The sequence below is a fragment of the Neolamprologus multifasciatus genome, chromosome 7, assembly GCF_963576455.1.
Source record: "Neolamprologus multifasciatus chromosome 7, fNeoMul1.2, whole genome shotgun sequence".
Lineage (NCBI taxonomy): Eukaryota > Metazoa > Chordata > Actinopteri > Cichliformes > Cichlidae > Neolamprologus > Neolamprologus multifasciatus.
Window position 1 is genome coordinate 40,079,326 of NC_140445.1, and position 21,973 is coordinate 40,101,298.

Here is a 21,973-nt window from a genome sequence, read left to right on the forward strand (position 1 = left end):
AACCACCGTATTTTACTTTTTTATGTTTAAAACTAATACTTAGTGTTCTGTCTCATTATGTACGAAAGTAAATAAAAGTTAATTTAAATACAAAAAGCTATATAGTCATAGAAACATGTATGTTTGAGATTTATTTTTACAGTTTTAACCAGTTGTTTGTTTTTACAGTGTAATCAGCTGATGGTGAAATTCTTTACAGTGTGGGATTAAAGTAGCTGTTAAAAACATCTCAGTTGCGCTGTGTCGCTCAGACCAGCGTTCACACTGAGAGCACGGCACTCTTATTTTTAATGTGTTTATTTATTTACGTGACTTTTTTTCTTCAGTTTAATTTTTAATTCTATTATTTCTATTGATATAAATGTTTTCATATTTTTACCTTTAACTTTTTTTTTTATCCTGTGACACAGGATAAAAGCACACTTCAGGATTTTTTTTTTTTTTTTTTAACAATAAAATACTTTATAAACAGAGGTAAAGTTAAAAATTGATTTTAAATCTGAAATTGGGTGTTCTGATTGGCTTGTGACATTTAACAAAAGGACCAATCATGGCAGCTGACTCCAGTCCTCCTGTCTGCGTTCAGATCCTTGCTGTGATCATCCTCCTGTGTTTTGGAGTCTATAGCTTCATCAAGGTAACCGTCAGACTTTTGATTTTGGGTCCAACGTGACCTCCTGCTTACGCAGTCCTCCCCTTCCTCTCTGCAGGGAGCCTCCTCCTCCTCCTTCAGCTGGTGGTCAATCCTGGGAGCTGCCTGTCTGCTCGCCACCGCCTTTGCTGCCTTTCGCCTCTATGAGGTCTGCAGGAGGAAGGCTGAGGAGGCGAAGAAGAGGCAAGACAAAGACGAGCACAGAGGATTGTCTGAGGAGAAGTGATGAAGAGGAGCTTCAGATCAATAATCCTTAATTATTTTCATTTGTCACACTTTCTTTGGCTGCTGTGTGGTGTTACACTGTAAAAAGATTCTGTAAATTATTCATGTTTTATTTTAGTGGGATCGCTGAGCATTTTCTGTGTGCTTTTATTTTTCAAACTGTGTTCATTGACAGAAAACATTGATTCTGGTCAGATCAATAAATTCACTTTTTAATCAATGATTTCATAAAATCTTATACCCTGGGTCCTTCACAATAAAAGTCAGTCATGTGGTCAGAAGAAGAAGTTTCAAAATAAAGTTTAGTAGCAATGTGCAGCACTGTCTCTAGTCCACTCTTTCAGAATAATAGTATCTTACAAGACAAACAGAGAACTTGAAAATAAATTACATCTAGGTACAGATTTCAAAGGAAAATCCACAGCTACATACTATGGCTTCAGTTCCAGACTTTCACAATAAAAGCCTCACAGTAGAGTAAAAACTGTTGTAAAATTGATGCTCAATAGCAATAAATCTGATAGAAACTCATTGATTTTAAGAATTACAAACTGCAATGATATGACTTAAAATAAAATCGCTCATCAGTCGATCACGGGGAAAGGCTGCTGAGGCTCCGATTGGTCGTCAGGAAATTTCCCATAAAGCTCGGCACCTGAAGACCTGTCGCTATGGTGATACCACCACACCAAACCTAAGGCACAGTTTTACAGCAGTTAGCACTTACAATACATGCAGAGTATGTCCTGTAATATATTGAGAGTACTGTGATACTGTCAGTGTACCGTTACTTAACCGTGACTGTACAGTATTACTGATCTATTACTGTAGTGTTACTGCTATAGTACTCACGGTGAAGGCGGGGACAAGCGGCTGGCTGAACTTTGTTTTGAAGGCGTGAACAAGACGAAGACGATCTACATCAATAAACAACAAATCACCTGAAATAAACAGGAAGTCAATTCAGAAACAAACAAAAACAAAGAAACAAACAAAACAAACACACTGTCAAAGAGCAACCAGGAAGTTGAAAATACTCTTTGTTTTTCGGACCATTCTCATAGTCACAGTAGATTCCGATTCGGTGAGGTAATGGCCAATCCAGTGTCTTTGCTCGGTTGTTGTGCTTTGCGGCAAGAGAGCTCTGCAGCCATTGGCTGGCGTGGAGACACCACGAACCGGTGCCCTTCCCTAATTGGTCAAAGCGTCCCAGGCTGCCCCGATAGGCCACCCCTGCACTGAATGATTTCCAGTCAGCCAGGGGGCGGAGCTCCCAGTAGTGACAACCATTAGTCATCTCCTCGTCACCTAGGAGTCCAAGAAGGAATTTATTTTAAATTTTTAAAATTAGAAAAATTTTATTTTAACTTGTATTATTTAAAAATTATTTTAAAAAATGAATAAAATTTCAATGTCAAATCATTCAATCCAAGTTGTTATTAAATCAACTTTTAAAAAAAAAAATTCTCACATCTTAAAGACATTCACTTTAGTGTTACTACAGTATTAGTACTGCAATAAGAGTGCAGTATTACTACCCAGCACTGTGTACGACTCCCCAGCAAATCGATCGCGTCCTCCTCGACTTGCAGCCGTTTTATTGGGTGATGGCGTGGCGCTCCGGCTGCTGAGGTAAACACAAAAAAACCCATTAATAAATGTCAACAGCATAGCGGGAATGAAACGGCAAGGTGAAACAGCCAATGAGGTTGTGCCAAAGCATGATGCAGCAGAGAGGAAGATGAGCGAGACAAAAACATTTCATTTGTTACATGATGGAAGAAAAGTTTATGTTATGACATTATTTCCTTTAAACATGTTAAGCCTTTATTTTGAAATAAAACCAAACATGAACTCTTTAATTAAAACAGGAAATTAAACGCTGATGTGATGTCAGCAGTGATGTGAAAATGGCAAATGGAGAGAGTGATTGGTTGCTAGGAAACCACTCAGCCATGATTGTTTCTACCTGAGCAAGTTGGAGAGGAAGCAGCACGGAGACTGAGGAGGGATAAAAAGGTTAAAGGTTATTTACTGAGGCACGTGTGAACTGGTGAGACAGGTAGGCGCTGTGACCTCATCACGATCTCACCTCTGAACGAGTCAGCTGATCAGTAAATGTGTAATGAGGAAGTGTGGCCTCCTGACTCAATAATTCTCTTGAATCAGCTGACCCATTCCGGCGGGGCCAGCATGTTTATTTAGGAGCTCAGAGATAAAATGACAAACAGTTAGCGATGATGTACAGCTTGGCGGCGTCCAGTCGCAGATGGACATACGAAAATCAGCAAAAAAAGAGATGGGGCCGAACCAGCTTTTTCAGGGAATTAAGAGCACCTCCTGCTGTCGTTACCTGACCAGCACAGGTGTGTCACTCTACAGGTGAGAAAAGTGCATCTTCCTGTTCTTTCTCTTTCACAATAAAAGCCTGTGCATTTCACAATACTGTGAGCGATGAATTTTATCGTGCTTCTAAGATACATTCAGGTGTATAAAAAAACAACAACAGCATCATCACTAACAGCTGTCCTCACCTGCTTTTGTTCTCTTTGCCTCGCAGGCGAGGATCATGACCTTTGACCCCCTGAGGCTCCCAGGTCACCGTGTCACCCTGAACCTTGAGCTCGGCGTGCGCTGTTGAAGCGTCGAAGCTGAAGTTATACGCTGCAGATAAAAACATGGAAAACAAGGCGTCATCATTATCTGAGGCTCCGCCCCTCAAACACAGTTAAATATTCCACGTCGTGTGCTCACCTGTTGTTTCTATGGCGATAGGCTCTGAGAACTCGCCAGCTGCCGCTTTGTTTCTAGCTCGGACTCGAATGGCAATGAAACGCGAATCGAACTTCAAACCTGAAATGAAGAAATTGGTTTAAACTCAATGATGCTGTAGCCATGCAATAATGACCTCTGACCTTTTACCTGAGATGGTGACCTGAGGTTCGATAATGTCACAGACTTTCTCCCAGCATGCCTCTCCTGCCACTCTCAGTGTGCTGTCACGGTCCGTTTTTCGGTACTCTAGGTCGTAGCGTTCGATTGGTCTGCTGCTGCTATCGCCACCATTGTCTGCCTCACCAGGCGGTCGCCAGGTGACCGTGATGGCGTTGTCACGGACTACACAACTGGAGGCATCGATCTGTGGAGCTCTCGGCACTGAGAAACAAGAAAAACATGTGACCTCTGACCTCACAGAACAACCACCTGAACTGTTTGCATCAACTGACCTGGCAGAAAGTGAAGTCGTTGAAGCCCCGCCCTCTCCGTACTGAAGTCCACGGTAAATTGTGACATGTTGTCTGACGCCGCAGGGCGAGTGGTTAGGCGGAATGCCGGCGCCATTGTTACCCTGGTAACAGTGTTGGGGCGGATCCCAATGGAGTGGGGTGGGTTAGGTGTTAGTATTTAGGGATGGGGTTAGAAAGGTTGGGGCGGAGTTTGTATGCAAATCATTGGAGAGCTTCAGTAAGAAGTTTGTTAGTTTGAAAAGATTCAGAAGAATCAATGATATCAAAAAGAAACATTGTAAACAAACAAACAAAAACAAACATCTGATACCATCAAATGAAATGAAATGACAATGAAAACACACATTACACAGCTCTACACATTAAACAAATCAGACATACCGCTCTTTGATTTGTTTTGCTGCCTGAAAACAAAGCAAAAAAGCTTTTTTAGTTTTTTTTTTTTAAATGAACTGATGACATCATCTTCCTTGTCTTCATCACGCCTCACCGCGAGAAATTCTTCTTCAGTGTTGATCGTCAGTGTTTGATTTGCAAAGTCAAGAAGCTCCTCACAAGAGACCAGAGCAAACTTGCCCTCCGACAGCTGCTTCTGAAACACCATGCAGAAAACAAACCAGTCAATCAATCAATAGCTTCAAAAATAAAAAATGGAAACAAATAAAGTGCTGCCAGTGAATAGATATAAAATATATTTATGAATGTATATACATTAAATGTAAAATATTATTTGCAAAGTAGAAAAAACTCACTTTAAAAACAATGAGTAAATAAATATGTAAAACTAAAACTAAATAATAATTTAAAAAATAAAGTGTTCCAGATAAAAACAATTCATTAAAAAATAAAGTTTCTACCTGAAGCTCCGCCTCCTTCCTTTGCTTCTCTTCTTTGATTATGTAACGGAGCTCCGCCCCCTTCTCCTCCAGGGCAGAGTTTAGCTTCTCCAACTCTGCCTCCAAGTCTGACATCACCTTGCATGACTCCTCCTGATTTAAAGTTCAAAGTTAACTTTAGTTAATTTCTCTTGTCCCACCCACCTAAGCCCTTCCCTCTGTTAATTCAGCTAATTAATGAGCTGACCTGCAGGCCCGTCAGCGTGTGGTCAACTGCTTCCAGGAAGTTTTGGAGCTCCTCGTTCTTACTGGCCAATGTGCTGATAATCCTGCGCAGAGCTTCCTGTTTACAAACAAACATTTAAAAAATAAACTTTTTTACAGCACCTTCCTCCATGTTGGTAAAGCATTAAGCAGCACTAAGTAATCACAAAACTGTCAGAGCAGAGACAGCGAGACACACAGAGCTCCTCTTCCTCATCTTCCTCCCTGATTTCACACCTGACAGAGACCAATCAGACGAGAGCATCGGCTCAGAAGGCGGGTTAAACACCTCGACCAGGATCAGCCTCCGTAGACCATAATGGACCAAAGAAGGCTTGGCATCCTAGCTGAGGTGAATACAACCATCAACATCCTGCCAGTCTCTGGCCCGCACACACCTGCCTGCTCCACCTGTTAGAGCTGCAGCTGTCCGACCTTCAGATGGCGCTCTCATTGGTTAAAGACTCACCGGAAGTCTAGCAGGAAGTCTGGACACACTGAACCAAAATAAAAGGTGAAAGCACCGATCGAAGCTTCACCTGGTAGCCCTGAGATGATGATGGAGATGCTCTAAGAATGAACTGACTGACTATTGATTGAATGATTGACAGGTACATTTTGTTGGCTGTGCACTGATACTGAACTGTAATTTCACGCTTTTGTAACGCGTATGTTTTTAGTAGTGATGTGACATTCTGTATCGAGGCTTCGAAGCTTGTGTCGAGTAATTGAGGGGGCGTTTCCGCGATGCGCGTATCGAGGCTTGCTTCATTTATGGGAGGAGCTGAAAATGATGACGTCCGAAGCCTCGCTGCCCGGCTGTACCAAGTGACTGGTTCAGGAAGTGGTTCGAACTTTGCCGCGAGATATGACAGCGATATAAACCCCTCAGACTTCATTCAAAAATGTAGGTGTTTGATGGAGAGTTGCGGTTAGTGAGAGTTTGGAGAGAGTTTGGAGACAGTTTGGAGGTTTATGAGAGTGAGGAGAGAAAGTCAGGAGAGAATGGAGCCAGCTAAGAAGAGGAGGATGTCCTCCCCTGTGTGGGAACATTTTGATTTTATTCCTCCCAACAAGGTATGTCAATTTCTACAGAAGATGTATTTTCATAATAATGATGGTGCAATACAATTTATGTTAAGCTGTCTTTACTTTTGTACAAGGTGAAGTGTTTACTATGTGCCAGGTAGCTGGGATATAACAACAACACCTCATCCATGCTTAGGCACTACAGAGCTTTGCATGAGAATAGGGGGAACACCGATTGTGGAGCAAGACCAGGTGAACCATTAAATGTCATGATAATATAGCATGCTGTAATGTTACTAAATGATATAACAATATTATACAACTGTAATAAGTTACGTGTGTGATATTTATATTTGTGCTTTGTTTTTATTGTCTTTCCTCAGGAGAACAATCTGAAATAGATGAAGACCTGGTTAGCATGGTGATTGAGGACTCCCAGCCATTTAGCATTGTGGAGGACAAAGGATGTAAAAGATTTGTTAAATCATTAAATCCTAGCTATGTTCTCCCCATTAAAAAGGTCATAAAACCAGTGAAAATGTAGTTTTTACAGAATAAAATGTGAACAAGCAGGACTGAGGCCTCAGTCTGTAGTTGTCCATACCTCAGCGTTACAAAAGCACAACCACTGTCCACACCCCAACCACACCTCACCTCACAGTAAATGATCATTTCCATTTTAAGCATTTCCAAATAATCATTTTCCATACTGCCAGTATAAATATACACAGTATACTGCCATCACTAGTATACATGTTTTACACACTCCTTTTGTTGTTGACATTTACAGGCTGTGTGCAAAAGGCCACACAATTCATGCCAACTAATATTTTTACGTCCAGTAGGTGTCCTACTAGAGCAAATGAAGCTTCAAGAAGCTTTGCGCTGGGGTGAACCAATTGGATGAAAAGCTTCAGTGCTTCATGAAGCTTCATCTGCCCATCACTAGTTTTTAGAAACTCAGTAAAGCACATTTGAACAGGAATGAGGTATTTTACTATGAAAATTACTTCGGATGTACGGGTTTTATTTTGAAACTTGGAGGGTTCATTGTGACCCCAAAGTCTGAACACGCTAAAGGTCATGTGACCCCCACCTGTACTCACCGACTGATCAGTATGTTATAATGCACAGCTCTTGTTCTCACTGAGGCTCGGTCCACCAGAGAAAGAGAAGCTAACAGCTAACAGCTAGCAGCTAATCCCCCTCCCCTGCTTCCATTTCCTTGCACCCCTCCCTCCGCCACGTCCGCCCCCCCCCCCCCCCTCCTCCCTCCTAACTTTCACTCACTGCTCGATTGATCACCGATTGATCACACTCTTACCTTCTGAGCGTCCATCACCTGAGACAGAAACAGCGGTAAGTGGGGACGAAGGTACGGGCCTGAAGTGACGGCATACGTCTGTACATACTCATTTCCTGTGAAGTGTGTCAAAATAAGAGCGCGGAGAAGAGAAAACTGATGGGGATGTATATTAGTTATTGATTCTGATGTTTGCGCAGTAGTGTGCAAAAGTCTTGAGTCAGACCTTCTGGTTATTTTAAAAGTGCCCTTGAGCAAAAGTTCTCCTGCTTTCTGAAAGTTTAAAATTCTTCCTTGGCTTTTTTTGACATGTGTTCAAACCAGTCCTTGTACCTGACCTCTGAAATTTGACCTGTGAGTAAAAGTTCAGAGTGTGGGATCATCCTGACAGAGCACACAACATAAGGCAGAAACATCCAAACAACAGCTTTGAATGCCCTTCAAGAAACTACAGTTGGAGATCCTCACAGAGATGACAGAGAGCTGCTCAGAGAGCTCAGCTGAAGGATGAGAAGCACTCACAACAAATATTGACTTTCTGGTGAAAATCTGGAGGGCCTGCAGCTGGAGGAGATGATCAGGGGCTGAAGCAGTGGCTTCACTGAGTTTTACCTCAGAGATGGGAATGATTTCAGAGAAGCTCCTCTGAACCCAGAGTTGCTCCTGTTGTTTGAGTCCAGGTGGAGACAAATGGAGGAAACATGAACATTAATGAAACACATTAAACGGTAAAAAGAGGCAGCAGTGTTCCAGTCAAACCTTCAGAGCAGACGATTCTCATTGGATGAAACAGTATTTGTTGGATCTGACCTGAAGAATCCTCAATGTTTTTGCTTTGATTTTAAGGACCTACCTAAAGCTTTCTGCAAGATTGCAGAGACACCATCACCTGCTGCTTTACACATTTGTGTGACTGAGTTTCTTTATTCAGCAGGGTGTTTACGCAGCACAGCAGCTGAATGGCTGTTTAAAGACTCAGTCTAAGCCTCACTCACATGAGGCTTAGACTGAGTGGGGGGGGGGGGGGTCTCCCCCCTGTAGTTTGGATATTCTGGATAGCATTCAGATGATTTCCTCGCTCTCAGTTCACATCAATTTTTTAGATGTTTTTACAGGTTTTATAAATAAAGTTTGTAATGATCATGAGACCAACTTTCTGCACCTAAGATGTCAAATGTGATTGGCTATAATCGTCTTCATTACCTCCTGTTTAAAGCTGCAACAAAACAGGTCAGCCCCCAAGGTCACACTAGTGTTTCAAACTTTATTGACAGAGCAGCAGATTTATGTTGTCACATTAAATCAGACAGCAGACAGGAAGTGGATCAGTAAAAACAGGAAGCGGGTATCGTGTTGCATTCGTTTAATGTTCAGATTTAAAATCAAGAACCAAAAATCTGCTCATTTAAATTATGTGCTTCAGTTCAGTTTACAGCAATAACTTACGGTTTACAGTGTTATCTGTTTCCATGGCGACACACAGAAAGTCTTCTGCCAAACCTCATCAACCGTCTCAGGTGGGTCAGGTATTCGAGTCGGCAGCAGACTTCCGAAGAAGAGAGAGGTTCTGACAGAACAGATGACCAACTGAAGGGCGGGTCTCTGACTTACTCAAAGACACAGAATGTGATTGGTCAGAAGCTGAGAGGCGGTTCACTGGGTTTGCCTAGGGGCTCACTGATTGGTTGGATCCAACTGTTCTGTTCAGAACCAAACTCAAAAAACATGAAAAACTATCAAAGGCGCTGAATTATCAACAACATCATCATCATCATCAGTGTCCATGGTTACTGTCATGTTAGGGGGGTGGGGCCATGCAGGGTAAGGCAGGGGGCAGAGCTAAGCGCTACACATCTTTAGTGGTATAAAAACATAAAAAGTTCATGTTAGAGTTTCTTTGAGTTGATGGACAGCTGGCAGGAGCCAATCAGGAGAGAGGAGCAGGTGAGGGGGTGGGCACAGCACTTAAATACACTCACTTTCTGTACAGTTCTTCTCATAAACACTTCTTGTTGGTCTTGCATATTTACACAGATGTCACAATGTATGAGCCGCGTTCGCCACCGCCCCCACTGCTCCCACCCCCCTCGCCTCCCTTTGGCTCGCGTTTCTTTGTGATTGGGGTGGGGATAAGGGAGGGCCGCGTAGGGGTAGTGGAAGATGATGTGGTGGTAGTGGCTGCTGTGCCTTCGGCACTGCTCTTCCTTGGGCTTGGTGTGTAGTTGAAGGGGCTGACTCGGGCCGCAACGGCACCGCTGCGCTGCTGAGCGCGCTGCTGCTGGTGCGGCGGCTGTTGCGGCCGGCTCTCGATCGGCGCTGGCTTTTCGTCAAGGCTCTCGCAGCTGCGGCGCAGGTTAAGGTTAGAGGAGGAAGAGGAGGAGGAAGACGGGATCTTGGAGGGAGCGGGGCTGTCGATGATGGGTGGGGCATTGATGGCAGTAGGCGAGCGGGCAGAGCAGGAGGAGGAGGAGCGGGGGTTGTTGACAGGGCAGTCCTCCAGCCGGACCCACACGTCTTCGGACTTGTCGGCGAAGCCTCGGGTGCTGGATGGGTCGCCGCTGCTCTTTGCCTTTCTCCACGTTCCCTTCAATCTCATGGCACTCTCCTCCTCACTCCGTCCCTTCTCGCTGGACTCGGAGGATGCTGACAGCACGGACGATGAGCTTCCCGTTCTTTTCCAGGTGCCGACGCGCGGCAGAGAGGTTGAGTGTTTCCCGCTGCTGGCTCCGCCTCCCCCGCTGCTGTTTTCCCGTTTCCAGGTGCCGGTGCGGCTGAAGCGAGATGATGTCACTTCCTGTGGGCGTGACGGGCTTTCAGAGTGTGAACGGTTGACGTCGTTTCTCCTGGCGGTTGATGGTAGCGGCGTGTCTGGGCTGGATGGCGACTCGAGAGCGGCTGCCACTGCCGTCTCCTCCAGCTTCCTCTTCAGTGTCGGGCTCGGAGCTTCTTTGATAAAGGTTGACTGCCTTACAAGTGCCGGCTTCTCAGGCTCCGCCTTCTGCTTCTTGGCGGCAGTGGAGCCACTGACTCTCGATGTGGACTCGCTTCTCGGGATGCCACCACCACTCTTTGGGGTTGTGGTGGGTTTAGTGGTCCTGGATGCAGAGGATGATGATGCACTTCCTGGAGAAGCCGTGCGTGGCAGCTGCGAGAGCTTCCCTCCTTTCTGACTGGGTGCTGGGGTGGAGCGAGATGGGGTGGAGTCCCGAGAGGACCCGCCCACTCGATCTACATCGCTGCCTCCAGGAGCTTTGGCCACAGCAGCGGCTCGGGGCTTGCTCCGCCCCCTGGCTGCCGGCTCCGCTCTTGGCTTTCCAGTGATCAGACTCCTGTACACCTTCTTCCCGCCCCTCAAAGCCTTCGCTTCCGCTTCCTCCTCCTCCTCCTCCTCCTCCTCCTCCTCTCTCTTCTTCTTGGCCTCCAGCGTGCTGCGCTCACCAGGCTTCAGGATCCTCGCGCCTCGCTTTGTCTTCTCCTCTGGTTCCTCCTCCTCTACGTTGTTATTAGCTGTTGTAAGGTGGAAGGGCGAGCCGACAGATTTCAACGACAGGACCGAGTCAGAGTCTGATGATGGCTGGCGGGAGAGTGAGGAGGCAGCGGCAGCGGCATTCAAGCTGCTGACGATGGAGTTGGCACCTTCTTGGATGGCCTTCCAATCAAAGGACTCTGAATCTGGAGAGGCAGGGCTCCTTGGTGCATCTGAAGGCTCCTCCTCAGCCAGAATGCCATCTTCAGCTTTGGAGACAGATAGAGGCGGTGGGGCGGGTACAGGGAGGGTGGTGGTTTTCTTTTTCTTCTTGGGCATGGCGGAACTGATGCACTCCTGCAGCAAGTCGTCCTCCGAGTCTATGCTCAGCGAGCTCAGCGAGGAGTTCCTGGAGAAGCACACGGGCGTGTCCTCAACATGAAAGGCTTTAGGTGCATAGCCAGTGGCCGCAGGGGGGCGAGGCTTTGGCTCCACCTATCAGGAATAGAGGAGCACAGAGGGACATCTGTCACAAGACTGATACATTTCTGTGAAGCAAAACTGTAACTCCAGCAGGAAGTAACAAAGTAACAAGTAAACAAGGTAAACAGTACACGCTACACTAATTACGCCTTACTCTGTGTATTAGTCTGTGTACTCTCTACACTGAGTACTACTCTGTGTACTCTCTGCTCTAAGTACTTTACTCAAGTATCTAGACACACCTCTGCTGGAGGGGGTGGAGACTTTGCCCCCTCTTTGCCTTTGTCTTGCTGCTCTGGCGGGGGTGGGGCAAACTCCTTGTTGTTGTTCTCCTGGTCGATGTCGCTCAGTGAGCTCAGCGAGGAGTTCCTGGAGAAGCATACGGGCGTGTCCTCAATAGCGAACTTCTGCTTCTCGTCCGTGGCCGTCTGATTGGTTGGTGGTTTTGTGCGTGGAAAAACGGCAGCTGTCTGCTGCTTCTTCTTCCTGCCTTCTTCTTCTTTTGCCTTCTTTTCCTCTTCGTCCTTCTCGCCGCCATCCTCTTCATCAAAGTCCAGCGAGCTGAGTGAGTCATTGCGTGAGAAGCAGCATGGCGTTCCTTCAATCGGCGTGTAGTGGCGCGGCGAGTCAAATGCAAATCCCGGCTTTGCTTTTGCAGCTGCTGTTGTGGTGACGCCATACAGCGCCCGCTGAGGCATCGGCTTCACAGGCGACGTTGGCTTCTTCTTCTGCTGCTGCGGGCCAAGGGGAGACGGGGCCGTTGGAGGGAGAGGAGGCGGTAAAGGTGGGGTTTGCAAGTGCTCGCTGTTTGCCGCTGCTCTGACAGGCTTCCTGGGTTTGGCTTTGGGCATGGCGGCACTAATGCACTCAGCGAGAATGTCATCTCCGTTCTCGCCCTCAGGAAACCCTGCCCTTCTCCTAGGGGCAGAGGTGGGTTGAGCTACAGGTACAAGGCCCGCTCCCATCTGCTCATTGGGTGGGGAGTCAATGGTGAGGTCACTAAGAGACGTGGCGGTGGAGAAGTTGAGTGGCGTTCCCTCCACACAGTAAACTCTGGGCACCTCCTCCGGCGGCGGCATGTCCTTCCTGGGCTGCGGTTGGGCACGGCTTTGAGGTGAGAGGATTTTGTAGACAGGAAGCTGGCTTGGTTTCCGTGGTGCTGCTTGCTGCTGCTTCTTTGGTTTCCGTGATGATTTGGGCATGGCCATGTTGATACATGCCTCCAGGATCTCAATGTCGTCGTCATCATCTGATTCATCAAGGATGGGTTTAGGAGGCTCTTCCTTCCTCTCCTCAACCCCGCCCTCATCCTCCTCTTTCTTCTTTTTCATCTCCGCGGGAATGTAGGGCTCATCCAGACTGAGTGCGCTCAGACTGGAGGCACGGGAGAAGCCATGCGGCGTGCTTTCGGTGGCAAAGTGCAGCAGTACATCGGCACTGCTTTCCTCCTCGTCCTTCTTCTTGGCCTTTTCCTCGTCCTTCGTCTTCGGCGGCAGTGGTGGCGTCTTGGCACGGCTCGGTGGCATGGTCTGACCTGGGCTGTCGGGCAGGTCACTGGGGCTCACCACGCCACTCGGCATGCCACTGGAGGGCTCGCTGGAACGCACGGAGCTGGCAATGGAGGAGGTGGAAAAGCTCTCGAGCGAGCTGACGGACGTGCAGCGGCTGAACATCAGCGGTGTCTCCTGAGCGTACGGCTGCTCCGGCGGGCTCTTAGGAGTCCTTGCGCCTGATGAACTCACATGGTGGTGGTGGTGATGATGGCTATGGTGGTGGTGGTGGCTACGGCGCCCCCGTGTGGATGGTGCAGCAGTGGTCTGGCTCTCAGCTTCTTTTCGCTGCTGCTGCTCATGTGCGTCCTTCTCACTGACAGGGAGTGTCGGGTAGTCGATACCACCGCCGCTGTCGCTCCCCCCTTTCCTCTTTCTCGTTATGACATCACCGTCTTCCTCCTCTTCAGAGGACAGCGAGGATAGCGAACTGCCTCTGGAGAAGCAGATGGGTGTGTCCTCTACGCAGTATGTCTGTGTCGACTCCTGGTTGCTTTTTGGCGCCCCCCGGGTGCTGGGGGGAGGTGGTGGGCGGCGCTTGCTGGCAGAGTTTGATGGGGGTGGTGGAATAGAGGAGGGGGCGGTCTCCTCTGGTTTGAAGAGCTTTTTACGTGTGGCATCAGTGCCGTACTTTAAGCTGTAGTCGATTGGCTGCTCGGTCGTAGACTCTGTACCATAATTCGATGTTGCTGTGACAACGACATAGCGTGGAGGTGGAACTGCTGCCATGTGCCCGCTACCGGCTGCTGAATCACTGCCGTCGTTCCTCCTCAGTCTGGCGTCCTGCTCACTGTCATCATCGCTCTCAATGGTGCCGCGATGATTCGGGCTCTGGCGCCCAGAGTTCAGCTGTTCGTCAGAGTACTTGAGGCTATAGTTTATGGGCGTGTCCAGCTCTCCGCCGTCATCATCCGCCATGTGGTTGGCGCTGCGTATCTTATGGGCCAGATCAGCTGGGTACTTCCTGTAGACACAACACTTGTTAGCGCTGCTCTCGTCTGACGAGTAGAAGGGTTCAGAGGACGGTTTGGTCTTCCCACGGTTGCCGTAACCATCAGCGCTGGTCACACTGTTAAGGCTGTCGCTGGACGCCCGCACGCTGGGCGGGAACACTGAGCGAGTGTATGCTGCTTCCTCGCTCACCCTCTTTGATCCGTCTCCGTTCTTTGGGCTCGATAGCACCGGCGTGTTGGTATATGAGCGCGTGACGCTGCCTGCTCCTCCTGTGGCGCCATTACAGCCCCGCCCCTTCCTGTGCGCCGCCTTGGGGCTCAGGTTGTCGATGTTGTCGAAGGTCTCCGACAGCTGTTGTGCATCCAGCTCCTCGAATAAAGCTTTCTGTTTACGGGCCTGTAGCGATGGGGCGCCTGCACCAGGAGACACCACGCTGGCATCCTTGTAGCGTGCTGGGCGGTTGGCCATCAGGTTACGCAGCGCAGCGGCACTGCCCATGGCGATCATTTTATGGCGTGAATGGATGAGGTTGCGCAGCATGCCCACGGCGCCCAGCTCCCAGAGGGCCTCCTGGTCTTTGGTGTCGCGGGCAGAGAGGTTCCAGAGCGTGCCACAGGCGTTGGACACAATGGTCAGGCTGTGAGACTTCAGGTGCTGCAGCAGCGTTGGCAGGCAGCCATGTTCCCGTAGGATCTGCCTGCAGGACAAGAACAGGGAGAATAGTCAGAGAGACAGTGCAAGTTCATATCCAACGCTTTGTTTACCCAAGTTTACTTTACCTGTGTGCCTCGTTGGTGGCGATAAGGCTTGAGACGTTTCGCAGGATGCCACCACCACTTTCAATTATGGCGAGTGTGTTGGTGTGGCTGCGATGCGTCAGCGTCCCCACCAAAAACGCCAGAGCACCGTCCACAGCGCAGATATCAGCCTTATTCTCTGTGCAGTGAGCCGACAGGTTCCAGAGCGCACTCAGTACAGACTTCAGCGTCGACTCCTGTAGAAGGACAGGAAGAAGAAATGGTTTCAGAGCATGCTTAGTGTAGAAACATTAACAGGAAAAGAACAGAACGTTTACCTTCTGCACTTCGAGAGCGCAGCCCATCAGCGCTCGGACACTGCCGACCTCACGTAGTGTCTTCTTACTGTTAACATCAGCACGCCAGGACAGGTTCCTCAGCACGCTAGCTATTACCTGAAACAGCGAATCACAGCAAGGGGTCACTTAACAAATCTTTCTAAAGGACAGGTGGACGCTGTGACATAATGGGTTGGCGGTGGAGCCATGTGTGCTTACCTGCTGCAGGTCTTCACTCTCAGACTTGAGCTGAGCGACCATTGCTCGCATGCAGCCCTTCATAGAGCACAAAGTGGCCTGAAAAAAAAATACAACACGAGGGTCATCATCTTCCTTTCATCTGATTGGTTAATCAGTCAAAAGGGTAAATTAAGTTCCTCTTACCTTATTGGCTACATCTCCAAAGGTGAGATTGGTGAGTGCCATGCCAGCGTATCGCCGCAGAGTGATGCTGTAGTGATCGCTGCTCAGACCGAACATCTCACAGTCCACCTGTAGCAGCTCCGCCACCGCCTGCAGACCACCTGCAGGGACAGAACACTCCAGTGTGAGCAACAGGAAACAGGAAGCAAGGAGCAGGAAAGACGGTTCAGGAAATGAGAAGGAGCGGGAAACAGGGAGGCAAACCCAGAGAAACCCACCGAGCTCGTTCATGGCGTGCCGATGCTCTTCGTCAAAGGACAGCTTCATGAGGACACAGACGGCTGGACAAATCTGATGCTCCACAGGGGACGGCACTGAGAAGACACACACACACACACATTACAAACATAACACCTGCTGACTGCTCACTGGTGGGCATGTGTGTGACTTCACTCACTGGGGTTGTCCTCCTGGTCAACACCCCTCTCATGATTCTCCTGCCAGGTCCAGCATGCCTCACAGTAATGGCGCACCTGCTCCAACAGGTGGAGCACTCTGATCTCTCGCCGCCCTCTCTTATCGTCCGGCTGACTGTGCACGATGTTGTGGAGCGCCGCTGACGCCCGTGCGCGCGCCTCCTTACTGCCACGGGAGTTACCTAGGCAACACAAGAAAACGAGTGAGGTCACGTGACAACAGGCATATGTATCACTACTGAATGACTTGACCGTTACCTAGCAACAAGGAGTCCTTGTCGTTGCCGTGCAGCAGCTGAATGAGCAGCGGCAGACAGCCAGACTGACGCATAGCAATGCACGAGTCTTGTGAGCTTGACATGGCGAGCAGCGTCCGTGACATGTCGTCCTTATCGTGTGTCCCCAGCATGGACAGCAGGCTGTACACCATCTCCACCTGCCAGGGGTGACACAGGTGTACCCTGCATGTGAGACACTGTTAAACGGTACGCAGGTGAAGCAGTTTTGTTGTCAAGGAGACTTACTTTGGTTCCCAGATGGCTGGTGATTCGTCGAGGCACAGAATAGCTCGTCTCATTGGCTGGCTCGTGATCCAAACGGGTGCCTGCGCTCTGGAGCAGGAGTGACGGTTTAAAAATCAGGTTCAAAGAAGAGGTAAAGATTCTAAGTGATTTTACATGACGAGTTGCTCACCTGCGCCCCGGCCAATCCACTGCTTTCGCTCGCCCCCTGAGCACCTTCGACCTGGAGAGAAAGGAGAGAAAGTGAGGTGCAGGCTGGGTAACAGATGAGCGTGTAAGGTGAGGTGTTTGCATGTGATCCTTACAGGTGAGGTTACCTGCAGCCGGGCCCCGAGCCGCAGGATGTCTTTCTCTATCTGCTGAATCCGAGCCACGCGAGTCTGAAACACAGAGTACAGGTGTCAAAACACATTTACAGATACGGGTACAGACGCAGGTGAGCTCCTCCTACCTGAGCTCTCCTCTCCATCTCCTTGCAGGAACCCAGCTGCTTCTCCATCGCTGTTCGCAACTGATGGGCATCATACTCAAGCTGACGGCGATTTAAGTCGGTCTGTAGAGAGAACTGACACGGATGCCCTCATTAACACATTAACATTAACCAGTTTGACTCTAGCCCACTCCCACACCGTTGTAAGAGTTCTTACATTCCCAGTGAGCGGCAGACTGTCGATCCTCTTGGTGAGATCCTGCAGCTGAGCGTAGTACCAGTCCTTCTCCTTCTCCTCCTTATCCAGCTCCGCCAATAAAAGAGACCTGCCAAGGGCAGCAGCCAATCACAGGGCAGAAATAGGCGGGAAAAACAAATGAAGCAAATAAAACATAGAAACAATTAGAAAACTGAATAGTCTGACCTTCTGCATCAGCTAAAAACAATTTGACCATTTGATATTCTGTGATATATGTAGGTGCTACTACATCAGCAGTATCTTCAGTAATACCTCTAAAGCAGTACTGTGTGCATTTGTAGCTTAGCGTGAACATGCTCATAGTACTCTCAATACTTTCACTACTCCATTGTATTCTCTCTGTGTTCTCAGTATCTACAGTACTCTCAGTACTCTGTAGTGCTCTAACTGCTACGCAGTATTACCTCTCTTTCTCCAGCTCCTCCAGGCAGCGGTCGTGGCCGTCTCTGCCCGCAGATGGCAGCCCTCTCCTGGAAAAGGCAGCACTTGTTGAGGGGCCTGGAGCTCCGGAGCCTCCCACTGCTCCTACAGGAGCTCCAGAGGATGAGGAGGTGGAGCCGGGGGCTAGGAGAGGGCGGGATCGGGACTTAAAGCCGGCCGAATCAAGACTCAGCTCTGAGGGTGGGAAACTCAGTGAGCACATGCTGAGCTGCTTCTTCTTCGACCTGCGTCCGGATGTGTCAGACTCACCTTTTAACCGTCCAATGAGCTCCAGCTGAGAACCACAAGCCTCCCCAGACTCTTCTTCTATGGTGCCCTGAAGCTGCTTCAGCACTTCCTGCTCACAATGAGAAAGAAAACAAAGAGGATAAAATCAGTTCCTGCTCTGACCCTCTAATACTCTCTCTCACACACTCACACGCTGTTTCTGCAGCACACAGAACAAAACGCGTCGCTTTCAGAATAAAGCAGTGATCACTCACCACGATGAGTCGGCAGCGTTCAAACAGAGACATGATGGAAACCAAACTCACTCTGACTGTCTTCACTCATCGACACAAACCAGGAAATGGGAAACAGGAAGTAGGAAGTGAGGGTGTGTTTGGAGACGAAGGACGGGACAATAACAAGAAGAAAAAACATGAACAATAAAGATCCAGCTTCAAGATGACCGACCACGAGAGAAACTCAAACACGCTGAAAACGTGCAGGATGAGCTCCACGGAGCAGGAAAAATATGAAGAATCGAAGTTCAGTAAAATCACAGGGAAGAGAGGAAGAGGACAAAATGCTGCAAACAGGAAGAAGAAAACTGATGGGAAAAGAGTTAAAAGGACAGAGTGCTCACTCTGCCCGTTTCCTCCATATCATGCCAAAGATCCTCTGACGCCTCACTCTGACCAACAACAACGAGCTCATTCTCCCGGTCCGCAGCGCGTGATTGGACAAAAACAGCAGTGCAGCTATTCTAGGCCTTAGGGCGAGAGACTCCGGTTGCATACGCAGAGAGGTAGAGCAAGAGAGAGAGCGTAAAACAAACACACATGCATAAAGTTTTGCTCTTGCAGTCAGCTGACTACTCACTGCAACAGCAGGGGCGTGGCCACACGTATGAACACACATGTGACACCCTGTGATAAGTAGGGATGGGTATCGTTTAGGTTTTATCCGATACCAGTACCAAACCGGTACTTTTGAAACGGTGCCGGTGCTTAAACGGTGCTCAAACCGGTGCTTAAAGAATGAAGAACACAAACTTTGTCCAAAAACCTCTCATGTTCAGCTGTTTTTTGTAAAAAGATAACAATGTTGACCTTTTCTGCAGCTATGGGGCATATATGGTATCACTCTTGGCTGGAAGCAGTGCTTAATCAATGGAAAAAAACACAAACTTTGTCCAAAAACCTCTCATGTTTAACTGTTTTCCACTTTTTCTTTGGTCATTTTAGCCTTTTTGGCCAGGGTGAAGGGAGTATCTGCCATCAAACAAGAAGACAGCCGCATGTAGCTATGATGATGTTTGCTAGTTCACCTTACGTGCATTAATGTAATAACGTGGTTAGCCTACTCAATGTAAATTACACACGAACAACATTAAGCCACTCACTCAGAGAAGAACAGCTGCTGCTGCCATCATCATCCGTCATCATTTCTGCTACACTGGCAGGGCTAGGGGCCAGGACTCTCCTCTTCGGGTTTTTGGGGGATGTTGCAAACTCCGGGTCCGATAACAGGCACCACACCCGCAGTAGATGTGCTCGGTGTGAGATCTCGCAGCAAGCTATCAAATACGGCGCATTTCTCGGCTTTTAAAAAAAAACGCTATATGTCGCCAGGTGTTTCATCAGATTCGAGGTGTTACCTCCTTTGACAGTATCACAGTATCAGCTTAAAGCACTTGTTGCAGGTTGCTGAGTTTGCATCTTTTGCTGTGAAGTACAGCCAGACTTTGACCGCTTCGCCTTGGGCGTTTTTAATCTGTAGCTCTGCTCTAAAAGAACGTACGTACCTGGGCCCGCCTACTACGCTTGCAAAGGTAAAATGATTGGCTGGATTCCAAAGTGTATGACATTTCAAGAAAATAAAGCACCGAAAGGTGCGCTGCTTTTCAGTCTGGTTACTACCGTTTATGTCAGAACCGGTGCCATGATACCAGTACCCATCCCTAGTGATAAGTTTTTTTAAAAAAAGGGGAAAAAAAGCCTTTATTAATTTTAATGGCCATCATTTTAATACAGTCTTTACGCTGAGTTGTGGTCACTGCGCCCTCTTATGGCAAACAGAAATTCAGCTTTAGGAGATAATCAACTTCAAGAAGAGAACTGGGATGATCTAAACTGAGGTTCTGATCAAAGTTATCAGTTATTGGCTGAATGAGAACAGATTGATAGTTTAAAACAGCTGTGAGCCACAGACTGAAAAAACTTTATTTAAATCTTATCTGTTTGCAGTTTTAACTGGAAGTTTCAGGGAACATTTGAACATCTGATGTTTCTGATGTGAGCGCTGCCACCCACGGAGCCTGACTGATCAATATACTTAAACCATTAGACACACACGCACACACACACACACACAGGCACGACACACACACGCACACACACAGAGCAGCACCTGCTCAGATAAGCACTCACCTTCATGTTGGAGGCCTCTGTCTCCAGCTTGGTCAGGTGGTTGGAGTTGTCCTGCAGCTCCTGTCTCAGGTTTGAGTTCTCCATCTTTAACACCTCTACCTGCCTCAGCAGCTGGTCATACGACGCCGCCGCCATGTTGGACCCGACTGTGACCTGCAGACAGACAGCAGCCAATCAGAGTGCATGTGGGCAAGGACAGGAGTGTTCACGTGTTTTCAAAGGCGGAGTTGAACTCAACAACAACACCTGAACTTAGATAAAGTTTTACTAAAGAGACACCAGCAGCCAGTAATCAATAAGCTTACTGATCTGCAGCACAAAACATCTGGGTAAATGAGAGCCACCATTGAGAGAACCACCACTCAAAAGCCCCACCCATATGGGAACAGCTGGTCTGTTGAAGACAATAATGATGAAGTGCAGCAGTTACTGACACTTCTTGTGTCCCAGAGCAATCCTCTGTACAAAGACTACATTAATGGACCCTGCAACATGTTACCATGGCAATGGTACAGAGACAGCGTGACCGCAGTATAACACAGCGTCACAGGAGATGATGTCACAAAAGATCAGAACCAACTTGTAAAATTAAAATGATGATAAATCATATAGGAACTTTTCCTCGAAAGAAAAGTGAGACGTGACAAAGTTGACAGACCTTATTCCTCCACGTTTTGAAGGACAGCATGGAAGGCCAATGAGAGAACAACACTGTGTACGCCAATCATGTGGCTGGAACAGAGTGGGCGATCAAAAATGAAATGAAACACTCGAGCGACAGCGTTACAGAACATGGTGTCCCAGCAAATGAGGGTTAAGACGACGACCTCTGAAGCAGCGTCATCCTTCAGAGCACGGTCAGTGACACTTCCTCCCATACCGTGCCTTAGAACACAAATATCTGCAGTGACATCATAAACACATCAGCCTGCTTTATTGTCATTTCCCATGATGCAGTATTATTATTATCCACATTATTCATCTAAACACACCTGTGTGACTAAACTAATATGCTGTTCTCACTCAGGAGGAAACAGGAGGCTCTTTTAGCAGAATTGTTCCTTGCGCTGAACCCTGTGGAACTCCATATTAACCTTAGTGTGAAGAAGACCATTTACATGAACAAATTGGAGTCTGTTAGATAGATATGATTAGAGCAGGGCGATATGACCAAAAATATTTATCACGATATACATTTGAAAATTTCTGATAACGATATAACTGACAATATAATTGACACTAGACAAAATACTTTACAACTCCACAACTTTATTAGTGCAAAAAACCCCATCAATGTATTTTCACTTAAACAAGCAGCTGTTTATTATGTGCATTAAAGTTATATAAAAAACAGTGCAAATGCAAATTCCTTGCTGACAGTTTAACCAAAAGGCATTTCCAGTGGAAATTGGCTGACATATCCTCAGCATAACCATGTATATCCACAAAACTTGGCCCGCTAGCATGCGCTACCAAAAATAGTGCTTTGTTGTGTATCTGACGGACGAAAGCTAAACCAGTTCCACACCACTGACGTTGCAGCATTTTCACAAACCAATTCTGGTTCATTTCATCCATTTCATTTAACGATCCACTTTCGCTCTTCTCATTCTGCGTCGCCGCCATGTGCGTATGTAAACATAGGCACTGCGCATGCGCGTTTTACCCATATTCTTTTGCGATATTTAATTTTCCTATCGTTTCCTATAAATTACACCGGTATTACCGTGAACGGTATGATATAGCCCAGCCCTTGATATGATTC

At 47.7% G+C, this 21,973-nt stretch overlaps 2 protein-coding genes and 1 long non-coding RNA gene across 11 annotated transcripts in view; 1 reads left to right on the top strand and 2 right to left on the bottom strand.

The window, feature by feature from the left end:
- Positions 1–491: 491 nt before the first annotated feature.
- fsd1l (fibronectin type III and SPRY domain containing 1-like) lies at positions 492–8,800 on the bottom strand. Of its 3 annotated transcripts, none has more exons than XM_085169200.1 (13): positions 7,579–8,800; positions 5,209–5,304; positions 4,983–5,114; positions 4,616–4,717; positions 4,507–4,529; positions 4,105–4,226; positions 3,800–4,033; positions 3,632–3,730; positions 3,412–3,541; positions 2,416–2,501; positions 1,931–2,185; positions 1,730–1,818; positions 492–1,571 (listed from the first exon to the last, which is right to left on the bottom strand). In XM_085169200.1, exons 1-13 carry the CDS (start codon positions 7,591–7,593, stop codon positions 1,470–1,472), a joined length of 1,485 nt encoding a protein of 494 aa, XP_085025326.1. In that variant the 5' UTR covers positions 7,594–8,800; the 3' UTR covers positions 492–1,469. The 3 variants fall into 3 exon arrangements, with proteins under 3 accessions (XP_085025326.1, XP_085025325.1, XP_085025327.1); XM_085169199.1 differs by having other exon boundaries at positions 2,416–2,504; positions 7,579–8,572; XM_085169201.1 differs by lacking the exon at positions 7,579–8,800 and adding an exon at positions 5,463–6,068 and having other exon boundaries at positions 2,416–2,504.
- LOC146514888 (uncharacterized) lies at positions 530–878 on the top strand. The gene is made up of 2 exons (XR_014875483.1): positions 530–637; positions 711–878. It is a non-coding gene; the product is annotated as an uncharacterized LOC146514888 (long non-coding RNA).
- A 105-nt stretch (positions 8,801–8,905) lies between the features above and the next one.
- apc (APC regulator of WNT signaling pathway) overlaps positions 8,906–21,973 on the bottom strand; it is a 28,127-nt gene continuing 15,059 nt past the window's right edge. For 2 of the 7 annotated variants that reach the window (XM_085169187.1, XM_085169188.1), the window contains exons 2-17: positions 20,209–20,361; positions 17,825–17,912; positions 17,539–17,749; positions 17,093–17,201; positions 16,897–17,010; positions 16,751–16,825; positions 16,618–16,668; positions 16,449–16,535; positions 16,183–16,360; positions 15,906–16,106; positions 15,470–15,822; positions 15,305–15,382; positions 15,086–15,202; positions 14,790–15,004; positions 11,749–14,707; positions 8,906–11,518 (exon numbers count right to left, since the gene is read on the bottom strand). In XM_085169187.1, coding sequence (XP_085025313.1) covers positions 9,584–11,518; positions 11,749–14,707; positions 14,790–15,004; positions 15,086–15,202; positions 15,305–15,382; positions 15,470–15,822; positions 15,906–16,106; positions 16,183–16,360; positions 16,449–16,535; positions 16,618–16,668; positions 16,751–16,825; positions 16,897–17,010; positions 17,093–17,201; positions 17,539–17,749; positions 17,825–17,912; positions 20,209–20,343 — 6,906 coding nt within the window. In that variant the 5' untranslated portion in view covers positions 20,344–20,361 and the 3' untranslated portion in view covers positions 8,906–9,583. The other 5 variants (XM_085169192.1, XM_085169190.1, XM_085169191.1 and 2 more) reach the window with 5 other exon arrangements.

Coding starts and splice junctions, on each gene's coding strand:
- fsd1l (XM_085169199.1), bottom strand. Junction 5,115..5,208: donor ACACGCTGACGGGCCTGCAG/GTCAGCTCATTA, acceptor ACTTTAAATCAG/GAGGAGTCATGCAAGGTGAT. Junction 4,718..4,982: donor GGAAGGAGGCGGAGCTTCAG/GTAGAAACTTTA, acceptor ATGGTGTTTCAG/AAGCAGCTGTCGGAGGGCAA.